This window comes from Gadus chalcogrammus, chromosome 7, assembly GCF_026213295.1.
Source record: "Gadus chalcogrammus isolate NIFS_2021 chromosome 7, NIFS_Gcha_1.0, whole genome shotgun sequence".
Classification (NCBI taxonomy): Eukaryota; Metazoa; Chordata; class Actinopteri; order Gadiformes; family Gadidae; genus Gadus; species Gadus chalcogrammus.
In genome coordinates, this window is record NC_079418.1 from 11,408,099 (window position 1) to 11,420,259 (window position 12,161).

Consider the following 12,161-nt stretch of genomic DNA (forward strand, 5'->3'; position numbering starts at 1 on the left):
GAGTTCATTTATTTAAAGTAACAGCTTTAACTTAAATACAATATTTCACTTTACAATGTTTCTTGACCTTCAAAGCTTTATTTGTTGAACATTACAATGAACATTGTTGAACATTGCTTTTCATTGTACATTACAATGAAAAGCAATAAAAACATGAACCACAAAACCCTTTCTGGTAGAAACTGTAGTGTTATTAATGTCACGACAACCCTCCATGATGCAAACTCAACAGGTCATATTGACGTGAAAATCATTTGAGCAGCATAACAAAAACAAACAAAAGCATACAACGATGCCACGCATTGACGTGGATTTCCTTTGACACAAAACCTCATTATTTTCTGTGGTTATGGCACAAAATTGAACACATACCGATAACGTGGCAACTGTAAAAAATGGTAAAAAAGCAAGACGGGCCAAATAACCAACTGAACTTTATTAAACCTGTTCAACTGTCGTGATGTGAGGTGGTCTGGAACAAGTCTGGCTTGAGCGCCTTCATTGCGCTGTTCCACGGAAAAGGGTTTTCCGTTCAGTATTCAGCATTATGATTGAAAGATGATGATTGCATAATATTTGAAAAAAATGTATTACGGCTAACATAGCCAAGTAAAGCCGGGAACTGAAGGATCTTCATGTCTCAAAACAAAATGATATCTAGAGCTCAAAGTTAGAAGTTATTTTGTGTTGTAATGCAACATTACACCTTTAGAGAATGACTTGTATGAAGGTTATTTAATAAGAAGAATCTCTAGAACATAAACCCTCAGTCCTAAACATATCAAGCCGTCATGCTTGGATCCCTTGGGAGTAAAACGTATTCATCTTTAATATTCAAGTTTGGACTCATATGTTTCCAGCCAGTGGTGGACCGCGATCTGTATAATTTCATCCTACAATAGTGTCATCAAAGCAGCAACCAACCCAACGCCAACTTTTCAGCCAGGAGCCGGCAGAGCATGGCCCAAATTATATTGGGCCAGGACAGACAGAGAGACAGAGAGAGACAGAGACACAGAGACAGAGAGACAGAGAGAGATAATCAGTCTTCTTCATCGCTCAAGAACTCGTCGTCATCGTCGTCTATCTGCACGCCTTGGAAGAGTCTGGGAGAAGAGAAAAAACAACAAACATCAATCTGTAACCATAATAATAAGCTATCTTTGTGGTATACGGGAATAGGTTAACCTAGAGATTATTGGTGCTTGGCACTTGGTTCTATGAACATCCTTATTGTACTGACAGCCATATATTGTTTCTCCTTCTTCTGACAAATGTACTTATTTGAAAACGCTTTTGATGAAAGTGTCTGCTAAACGCCCTAAATGTGAAGTTTCTCAGCAAGTATTGCCGAGACTGAGGGATTATGTGTATCATTTGTATCAGTGCTTAAGCAGGACCTTAAAGGACACAGAGATTGTGCGTTTCGATCACCAAAATGATGTACCTGGTACCTCTTTAGTCTCACCTCTGTCGAGGTTTCAGAGAGCTAATCTGATACTTCTGTGTGACGTAAACAGGCTGCTAGCCACTGATTGTCCAGAGAGTGACGCCACTGGACAAGTCACGTCGAGCGCGTTGTCCGAGGCCTGACACCCGACGCACGGCATCTTTAAATACTAGCATAAGCCTTCAGTCAAGAATAGTGATTGATTATTGAACACGGCAGGATCAGCGTGCAAGAACACGCCGGGGACTGTGCCAGAGGTAGAGACGCTCCTGTGTGTAGCCCTGTCTGATTATGTGTCTCGTGGATAAGTGTGTCACTGCAGTTTCGCTCATGCGTGCCATGACGACCCGCCCACGTTGAAGAGGTACTGTATTCTAGATGGAAACACGATGTGCCTGGAACTAAACCAAGTCCTGGCGAGATGAGCTGGTACCGTCGGTGGAAAAGAGGCATAAGGCCTTTCACACATGAATCACACATGAATCATCTCCTGACCTGGAAATCGGGTCCGCAGATGATCCAGAGTTTCCTACATGTTTCACACATGCAACACAAAGCGGAACCTAGGCCGAGTCAGACGTGTTGCACATATTGGAGATGCTGTGGATTCTTCCACAGCATGTCTTCACACTAGCGGCCTGGCCGGCTTAGGGTTAATTAACTCTGGAGGGGCTGATTCTGACATTTGCGTTCACTCCCTCCCTCCCTCCCTCCCTCCCTCCCTCCCTCCCTCCCTCCCTCCCTCACTCACTCACTCACTCACTCACTCACTCACTCACTCACTCACTCACTCACTCACTCACTCACTCACTCACTCACTCACTCACTCACTCACTCCCTCACTCCCTCCCTCCCTCCCTCCCTCCCTCACTCCCTCACTCCCTCCCTCCCTCACTCCCTCCCTCCCGGTAATAACACAGAGGACATCTCTCTTACAGCGCATGTGTGAAAGGGCTATATGGGACCAGGCCAAATTTGAAATTTGTTTTGGGGCCTTTACTTAGCCGAAAAAAATGAGGAGACTGGGGGTGGCTCAGCGAGTAGAGCGTGCATCATTCAGGCCATGTCCTTACTGCAGCGACCCGGGTTTGATTCCTGGCTGTGGTCTCCCCTCTCTCTCCCAAACCTTCCCGTCTAGCTCACTATCATAAAAGCCCCAAAATGCAAAAAATACATCATTAAATAAGGAGGAGGTGACTGACTGGTTGTAGCAGGGCAGGGCAGAGTTGTTGAAGTGGCTGTAGGGGTTGACCTTGCTCAACTGCCCCAGGCACAGCCAGCAGAAGTACTGCCTGCAGGAGCTGCATGTCATCTTGTTGCAGCCGTCCACCTTCTGCACACACACACACACACACACACACACACACACACACACACACACACACACACACACACACACACACACACACACACACACACACACACACACACACACACACACACACACACACACACACACACACAATGTTGAACAGGCACCCAGTCGGGGCATTGTCATCAATTCCACAGCGGAAACATTCACCTCCGGTTCTGTTTCAGATTTGGAGGGAGTGAAAATTAAATTATATTGTAAATATGGGACTATATACGCATTCTTGTCCAACTCATAGTAGCTTTGCTGATGTCAGGAAATCTGTGGAACATTTCACGGGCAAACCTAGCCGCCAGCGACTACGAGGCCGTTAAGCATTCCCTCCATGTAGTGCACTATTCATTAGGATATACGCCTTATCCGTTTGCATTTAATGGCGATAAACCAATCTTACACCTCTACGGAAAGCTTGGGTGAACCTCTTGGGGTCAAGCCTCTGCTTTCACAGAAGTCTAGGTTTGCCACGTATGAGCAAGTTTCTCTCATGAAGAACTCTGTCAAGTGTTTTCTTGTGATAAGGTGACTGAAAGTCTCACAAGAAGTCGCTCACACATGACAAACTTCAATGCTTTTGGGTAATCAAAAGGCATGCAGATAAGGCAAGATGATGACCCAAGCTGTCCGTAGGAGGTGCAATATTGGTGAGCATATCGCCATTACAAACCTTCTGTCAGACCTATGGTGGCTAGGGCCCCCCTAGCCTCACCTCCAGGCGTCCCTTGCCCTGGAGGGGAGGCTAGGGCCCCCCTAGCCTCACCTCCAGGCGTCCCTTGCCCCGGAGGGGAGGCTAGGGCCCCCCTAGCCTCCCCTCCGGATACCCCAGTGGGCCCTTTGCGGCCTGCGGCGCGGCGGCTGACCTGGATGTTGGTGCCACAGCGGGGGCAGCACTTGCAGTTGTCGGAGAGCCACTCGCGGCTGAAGGACTCCTCCACCGCCCGCTGGATGACCCGCTTGCCGAAGCGCTGCTCCATGAAGCGCTGGTCCTCGGGCGACGCCGCCAGGTAGTCATCACGCAGGCTCCGCAGCTCGTCTGACCCCGCACACGCACACACACACAAAGAGACACAAACACACACACACTCTCTTAATACGTTAATGTGTGCGAAATACCCGGCAATATTCGGGGGGGGGTCCCCATCCCCCGATTGTTGCGCAATACCGAACTAAATGATCTCAATATGCAGTAGGCCTAATACATTACAATATTTCATGGATGCAAGCGATCAGTCTATAGCCTACATGACAACACACACACGCACACAACATTTGTTGATAAACCGATATGCTATAGTAGCCTAAAGGTAAAGCAACACTTTAGCCAATGCAGCCTCCTATGTCAGTACTGACATAGGAGGCTGCATTGGCTAAAGTTGTTTGGATGCACAATGTTTAATGACAAGGAGAGGTAAAGTTGTGCATTACGATGCAAACACAATAATTGGCACCAATATGGCGCACTTCAAGAACAATCAACAACTGAATAAATGCCAGGTATACACTATCGGGAGACTGGCACGCAATCAGTGCACTTGCGAATGAAAGCCTGCTGTATGACTGATCATGTGACATTATTTAACCATCCATCTAAATACATCATTGAACACATACACAAAAAACATTCGTCCAACCACGGCGGATGCTGACAACATTTTACACAACAAGCCAAACATCATCACGGCAGGTGCGCTCTCTCTCTCTCTCTCTCGCGCTCTCTCTCTCTCTCGCACGCACGTAAACAATTAGGCCTACTCCAACTTGCAAGGCTAGGTTGCTTCACTAAGACCACAACCAACCACAACGCCCTCATAACCATGCAGTATGCCGAAGCTGGAAAGGACATGCATGCACCCATTTGCACACCCTCATCTTATGCACAGTGCACCCTATGTCCCAGTTCTATCATCACAATTCAGTCACTGCAAAGATTTAAAAGATAAGACTCTTACCATAAGTTAGAATAGACCCAAAGTGTGTGAGTGATACTCTGGTTTATCTTTTTAGCTTGCTAGCCGTTTTTTAATATGACTTTTCAACATTACGTCTTTCTTCTGTTTGGCGAACATGGCTAATTTGCATACGCACAGGACTGGAATAAATGTTTTTAATTTTCTGAATACTGGATGTGGTGAGCTTAAAAACATTTAAGTGACCATTAGTGACGATAAAATATATATATATATATTTTTGGATGCAAAGCTATGTAGGCTACTTTGCCCAGGGTGATGTTTAAGGATACAGTCACATTCATACCTGCTCCTTTATGACACTGTCTTAAATATCCACCGCCTAACGCTTTGGTTAACACTGACTTCTGACCTTAAGACCCAGTTCAGAGGCACCACGCTAGCACTGACACAGGCGTCACCCATTACAGGAGGCACTACCATGGGCCTGCCCCTTGTCCCATTAACCAGGGCCCGGGTAGCAGACTAACCTAGTGAAGGGTTAGCAGCAGACTAATCTAGTGAGGGGTTAGCAGCAGACTAACCTAGTGAAGGGTTAGCAGCAGACTAACCTAGTGAAGGGTTAGCAGCAGACTAATCTAGTGAGGGGTTAGCAGCAGACTAACCTAGTGAAGGGTTAGCAGCAGACTCACCTAGTGAAGGGTTAGCAGCAGACTCACCTAGTGAAGGGTTAGTAGCAGACTCACCTAGTGAAGGGTTAGCAGCAGACTCACCTAGTGAAGGGTTAGTAGCAGACTAACCTAGTGAAGGGTTAGTAGCAGACTAACCTAGTGAAGGGTTAGCAGCATACTAAACTAGTGACAGGTTAGTAGCAGACTAACCTAGTGAAGGGTTAGCAGCAGACTAACCTAGTGAAGGGTTAGCAGCAGACTAACCTAGTAAAGGGTTAGGAGCAGACTAATCTAGTGACGGGTTAGCAGCAGACTAACCTAGTGAAGGGTTAGCAGCAGACTAACCTAGTGAGCAGGGGACCAAACTAGCAACCTTCAGGTAGCACCCTACCTGAGGTGACTTGCAGTGTGAGAGGCCATGGTATCCCAGCCCCCTAACTGAGGTGACCTTGCAGTGCGAGTGGTCCGTGGTACCAGCAGCCTACCTGAGCTGACCATGCAGTGCGAGTGGCTGTGTTAGCAGAGCCCCTCCCTGAGGTGACTTGCAGTGCGAGCGGCCTTGGGACCATGAGCCTACCTGAGGTGACCTTGCAGTGCGAGAGGCCGTGGTAGCCCAGCTTGCAGAGGGTGCAGAAGGCGTACTGGCAGGCGGGGCAGATGCCCATGGTGGCGTCAGGCTCCAGGATGACAGCGCTGCCACAGGACTGCCGCGGGCAGTACACCACGTCCGCCATCAGGTCCAGGCTGGACTGCAGCAGCAGCCGGTCGTAGCGGGCAAACTGCTCCTCGTCCACCAGCTGCTTCACCTGCAGCCAATCAGAGAAAGCAGACATTGCCATTTTGGTTCTTTATGAAGATGCTTCAGCGGGCGCTGCAATACGGGCCTCCGCGAATCAAACCTGCCCCGTATTAGATACTTGGTTGTAATCATATCAGACCCGCACAGTATTAGATACATCGTTGTTATCATATCAGACACGCCCAGTACTAGACACATGGTTGATATTGCATCAGACCCGTCCCGTGTTAGATACATGGTTGTAATCATATCAGACCCGCCCAGTATTAGATACATGGTTGTTATTGTATTAGACCCGCCCTGTATTATGTAACTGTTGGGGTTAGCCTGCCTCAGTCGGGGTCTGCTGGTGATCTGTCTGAAAGGGAGGGGGCCAGACGGCAAATAAAACAGGAGGGCATGCATCCATCGGCAGTGATTCCTTTTCCACTTCTGGGCGCCGCCATGCATGATTAAAAGTACTCCAGCCCATCAGATTCAATAACCAATGATACCATGAGTCTCTTCGCTCTTGAAGACTGTGGTAAGTAAAGATTTCCCTGCACCTCGAGTTGGCGCTCAACACATGAATGAAGAAAACTTGAACGAAAGTATGGACCACGAAATCCACCACTTTACCTTTTCAGTCATTTTGAATTCATCGTGAGAAATATATCGCGATGTGTCGTTACGTCTTAATAAATCGACATTATCGGTATCGCGGGCCATGTACCGCGTATCGTACCGTATCTTCAGGTACCCTTGAGGTACCCTGGGATTCCCTCCCCTACCACACTGCCGTGTGCCCCACGTAGCTCCTACCTGAAGCGGCGTGGCCAGGGAGCTGCACTTTGGCTCAGGACAGTTAAGGCAGCGGACGTTGCCGTCGCGGATCTGGATCTGGAAGTACTCGCTCATGCAGTCCCGGCAGTACACGTGCTGGCACTCCTTGAAGCAGAGGCAGGCCGCGCCAAGCTTCTCCAGGAAGCAGATGCCACAGCCGAACACGCGCCCGTCAAACACCTTCTTCCGCTGGGCCTCGTCGAAGTCCAGCAGCTGGGGCAGGAGGTCGGCCCGGGGGTCCGCCACCAGCACGGCCCGGGGGTCCTGCTCCGAGGCCTCGGGCGGGGGGGAAACCGAGGAGGGGGACTGGGCTTCGGTCCTCGTCTTCGGCTGCGTCCTCTTCCTCTCCTTCACGTCTTCCTCGTTGTCAGGGAGATTCTCCGGGCGAGGTCCGGCTGGACAGGCAGATACATTTTTGCTACGACGGTTAGTGTTGAACTTTTTTTTCAACTGAAGAGGAAATAATGACGATATCCCTCTTCCGGTGTACCTGCGGCGTCGGCCCTACTGCGGTCCACGTGCGCAGCCTTGCTGCCCATGCGCACCACCACCAGAGGGGACGCGATGGCCAGGAAGTCCAGGGCCTCCTCCTTCAGGAACTGGACCCACGTGAAGAGCACCACGCAGCCCTGGTTCTCCCCCCACAGCTGGTCTAGACGTCTGCACAAGGCGCTCATCTGCAGGGCGGAGAGAGAGAGCGTGACACAGGCCATGACGAACTTCGGCTCTACCGGGGACGGTCAGCTTCTAACATAAATGATTTAACTCAACAACAAGATAATTAATGAAGAATTCCCAAGATTTTGACTGACAAACGCTGAAAGATCGCTCCTGTAATACAGAATGTTAAGAAATCTGAAGTTGTATACATTTCCATACGACTTCAGCTGCACGACTGAACATACTGAAGCAGATGATGTGAGCACGTGGGACACTCGAAGGATATCTACAGGTAGGTGACCTGTTTGTACTGTGATAGGGAAGAGTCTTACTTGTGTTCGAGTCAGCCATTTGGAGCTCAGGGTGAACACTGGGGAGGAGGCAGTGGGGTAATCGACCGGGAGCTCAAAGTTTAACACCAGAGGAGGCAGAAAGGACACGTCGTACTCTGCCTGCTTCTCTCCTGCAAAACACGGATTGAGAATTGATCTCACAAGTAACAACAACGATTCAGCACTGTAATCAAATATAATGTGAAAAAGAGAATGAAATAACGTTACATGCCCTCTTAAAATGTGTGGGGGGATTTCAACGCACTATAGGGCAATACTGGTAGGTCCTCGCAATAGACCAAACAATCCTATTTTATCCCACAGGTAGGGTGATAGGGACTAACAGAAGTCCATACACGTTCACGATGATTTTCTGGTAGTTGATGGTCACACCATACTGCTGTACCTTAATTTTAAAGATTTATGTTCGCATTTTTATGCTTTATGATAGAGTGATATAGCCAGGAAGGTATGGAAGAGGGGAATACAGGCAGCAAAGGACCACGGACAGGAATCGAACCCGTGCCCTACCCAGAGAACCACTGGGGTGCCCCCATGACGGTGTACCTTTGACCGCCACTTTGAAGGCGGCTGGGAGCTCTAGGCAGAGCTGGATCTCCCCACCCTGGGCCGCCTCGGCCCGGTGGAACTCCTCCTCATCGTAGATACTCGCTAAAGCAAGCAGCTCGTCCTCCTGCGCTTCACGGTCCTCAGACATTTACATTCCTTCGTGAATAACACATGACATCATGGTAAAAGCACCTCTACCGTCATGTTATCGGTTAAATGTGATTTTAAATACTGTTTAGACATGTTATTAGTATTATTGAGACATTTCCAGTAGCCTAGCATTAAACTACAATCTTTTTTCGTTAAAGTTACAAGACAATTAGTTAACTATCACACATTATATCAGAATAATTTAAAAAACAGCTCTAGCTAAATCCGGCTACCACACACGATTGAAACTGAAAAAGAAAACAGCTGCCATCAGCATCTTCAGGACACTTTAATAGAAGCCCCTGTGCATGTTGACCAGAAGCCCTTCATATAACTCACTCCTTCATTAGCACACTTTAAAAGAAGACCCTTCACCAGCTAGCGTTGGTTTTCTTTGGATTCAACACGCCATCAACAGACAGCACATAGCGAGGGCTATACATAAGCTAAAAACACATCTATAACATGGAAACAGAGGCGTCATGTACTGCATACACAACACAGACTGACATGGTTCTGCTCAACTTTCAGCTAACATTTAGCTAGCTCTCGTATGCCACTCACTATGTGTGCTAATGTTGACGTTAGCCGATACAAAGCGCCACTGCATAACAACCCTTTAAACATCACGGTGTTCGTTTGTCTACAAATAAGACTGCCTGGGCGTGGATTTCATAACCAGATAAAATAGGAAGATAGAGTACAATTTACCTCTTCTAGTCCCAGGTTAAGACTAGTAGCTGCCAAAGGGGCAACGCTGCAGGAAGTTGATCAGACAAGTTTTACTCGCTCTTTGGCGAACCCTGGTGGAAGGGTTTAGAACTGCAGGCTCCAGCGTACAGATCCCAATGCAGAGCAGCAGCATGACCCGATTTGATTCGCTCTTTGATGACCCCTGTTGGAGGGGTTTACAGCCTCAGGGTCAGGGGCGGTTCTAAAACAACGTGGCCCCCCACGTTGTTTTTTTTCTTTTTTCCTCTGTCCAGACGGGGGTCGATTTCTTGCGATGTTGTGGCACTGAGGCACAAGGGGTGGAACTTGAGATTTATAATATATCATACTGACTTTATTGCTGTTGGTGATGTATGATACCGAGTGGTTTTATGTCAGTGAAGGAAACCCAAAATGTTGTAATATTGACAATTTCTTTAACCAATGAAACATTTCAAATGTATAATATTGACAATTGCTGTAACTGAAGGAAACAATTAATACTATGCTGCTGAAATAAATGCTGTAACGGGAAAAAGCCAATTATTGTAAATTGTGTTTTTGAATGCCGTTACTTAGTACTAAACTAAATATATCGTGTCCCGGGTTCAATGTGCCCCTCCAACAAAACAACTGGCCCCAGTCTGGCCCCCCCCCCCGTTAAAATTGGTCTAGAACCGCCCCTGCTCAGGGTGATTGGGGTTTACTTCCTCAGGCTGGAGGGGTTTACACCCTCAGGGCGGATGGATTTCACAGCCTCAGGGTCCAGCGTACAGATCCTAAGCAGTGCTGCATGACCCTGCAGAACCTGAGGCTGAACTTCCAGGACCGCACAAACGTACCCTCACCCAAACCGTAAACTTAGCCATCTCTAACCTACCTTAACCTAACCCACTCTAACCCTATACTTAACCATCTCCAACCTAATATCTACCCTTAACTATCTCAAATTTAGAACCTACACTTAAAAATCTCTAACCTAATACCTTAAAGATCCCATGCCATTCTATTTTATGATGCTTTAATATAGGTATTAGTGGGCCACAAACACAGTATTCAAAGACGTCCCCGAAATTCAGCCGTCGTGCAGAGTTACAGTCACTCCGAAACAGTCGCACATTGAGCTTCCCCCAAACGCGCTGTTTCGGTGGGCGTGTCAAGGCAGGTCAAGGAGGGGGGTGGGGGTGTGGCCCTGAGCAGCTTGTAGCCACTACCATGCGCTCTGTATACGGTGGGCGTGTCAAGGCAGGTCAAGGAGGGGGGTGGGGGTGTGGCCCTGAGCAGCTTGTAGCCACTGACAGTACCATGCGCTCTGTTTACGGTGGATGTATCGCAATGGCTCGTAGAAACCCATATTATACATATCTATATCATATAATATATAATATATATTATCACCTGGCCCTGAGCAGCTTGTAGCCACGGTACCATGCGCTCTGTTTACGGTGGATGTATCGCAATGGCTCTTAGAAACCCATATTATACATAGATATCTATATCATATAATATATAATATATATTATCACGGCCAAAAGCTGTGTGAGCCTCCAGACGATAGGTTATTATGAATCTTAAACGACCGCGTCTACTTCAGATTGATGTGGAAGTGGAAGAACCAGAGACGTCGGAGAACCCGACGAAGTCCTTTGTGATTCATTATATCGTCTGGACGCGCACACAGCTTTTGGCCGTGATAATATGTATTATTTGATATAGATATCTATGTATTATATGATATTATTTAGATATAGAGCAGAGCTCCAGGACTGTAACGCAAGTGTTGTACACTTCCTTTTTATTTGGATAACCGTTCTGCTGTTGGTGTGATGGCGCATAACACGTCTCTGGTATGGGAGACAAAGCCAAAGATCCTTTCCCCCAATTCATTCTCAACCATGGCTGAGATAACCCCCACTACGGGTCTAGTTGTAGAAATACCATAGACGAGAGTCCGACGTGTTATGCGCCATCACACCAACAGCAGAACGGTTATCCAAATAACAAGGAAGTGTACAACACTTGCGTTACAGTCCTGGAGCTCTATATCTAAATAATATCATATAATACATAGATATCTATATCAAATAATACATATTATCACGGCCAAAAGCTGTGTGCACGTCGAGACGATATAATGAATCACAAAGGACTTCGTCGGGTTCTCCGACGTCTCTGGTTCTTCCACTTCAACATCAATCTGTAGTAGACAGAACCGTGCGCAGCCTGCTTCCTGCTGCCGGCGCGAGGCACCACCGCCCGGCTGCCCGCTGCCGGGCGGTGGTGCTTCGCGGCGGTGGTGCCTCGCGGCAACCGGCGGCAGGCAGCACGTCGCAGTTCATGTAGTTCGATGTCGTTCTGCCATTGCATTCAAAATTCTGTAACTAGCCTTTTACAACGAACTAAGCAACTACCGTACACGTATTAGCATTTAGCACTAGCTCAATCACGACTCCTTCAGAATTCTTGTGGGTGGTTACGAACCAACCAAGTGGGCAGGGCCATGAATAATAATTTGACAACGCTACGTCACAGTGTCACCTTATCCAGATCGGCTCATTTCTTCTGCCTTTTTCCTTTCATTGCCTATTGCATTCAGCAGACAAACTGCATAGATTTCAAACTTACCACAGCTCACAAACTTATTCAGACCTATGTTATTTAACAAACAATAGGAAAAATGTGATTTTAATGGCATGGGCTCTTTAATATAACTATCCAAC

The 12,161-nt window shown here is 47.5% G+C and overlaps 1 protein-coding gene across 2 annotated transcripts; it reads right to left on the reverse strand.

Moving 5' to 3' along the window:
- Window positions 1-42: 42 nt before the first annotated feature.
- Window positions 43-9,604, reverse strand: rnf14 (ring finger protein 14). 2 transcript variants are annotated; one of them, XM_056594413.1, is made up of 9 exons: window positions 9,442-9,604; window positions 8,578-8,736; window positions 8,011-8,141; window positions 7,509-7,695; window positions 6,998-7,413; window positions 5,975-6,203; window positions 3,680-3,852; window positions 2,653-2,783; window positions 43-1,106 (listed from the first exon to the last, which is right to left on the reverse strand). In XM_056594413.1, the coding sequence occupies exons 2-9, from the start codon at window positions 8,726-8,728 to the stop codon at window positions 1,043-1,045; spliced, it is 1,482 nt and encodes a 493-aa protein (XP_056450388.1). In that variant the 5' UTR covers window positions 8,729-8,736; window positions 9,442-9,604; the 3' UTR covers window positions 43-1,042. The 2 variants fall into 2 exon arrangements, with proteins under 2 accessions (XP_056450388.1, XP_056450389.1); XM_056594414.1 differs by lacking the exon at window positions 9,442-9,604 and adding an exon at window positions 9,070-9,435 and having other exon boundaries at window positions 47-1,106.
- Between the last annotated feature and the right edge of the window lie 2,557 nt (window positions 9,605-12,161).

What these genes read in the sequence shown, in the direction of transcription:
- rnf14 (XM_056594413.1), bottom strand. Translation starts at nt 8,728, where the DNA reads ATGTCTGAGGACCGTGAAGCGCAGGAGGACGAGCTGCTTGCTTTAGCG. An exon ending in CTTCAAAGTGGCGGTCAAAG is followed by an intron (nt 8,142 to 8,577) that starts GTACACCGTCAT and finishes CGTGTTTTGCAG; the next exon opens with GAGAGAAGCAGGCAGAGTAC. An exon ending in CAGTAGGGCCGACGCCGCAG is followed by an intron (nt 7,414 to 7,508) that starts GTACACCGGAAG and finishes CTGCCTGTCCAG; the next exon opens with CCGGACCTCGCCCGGAGAAT.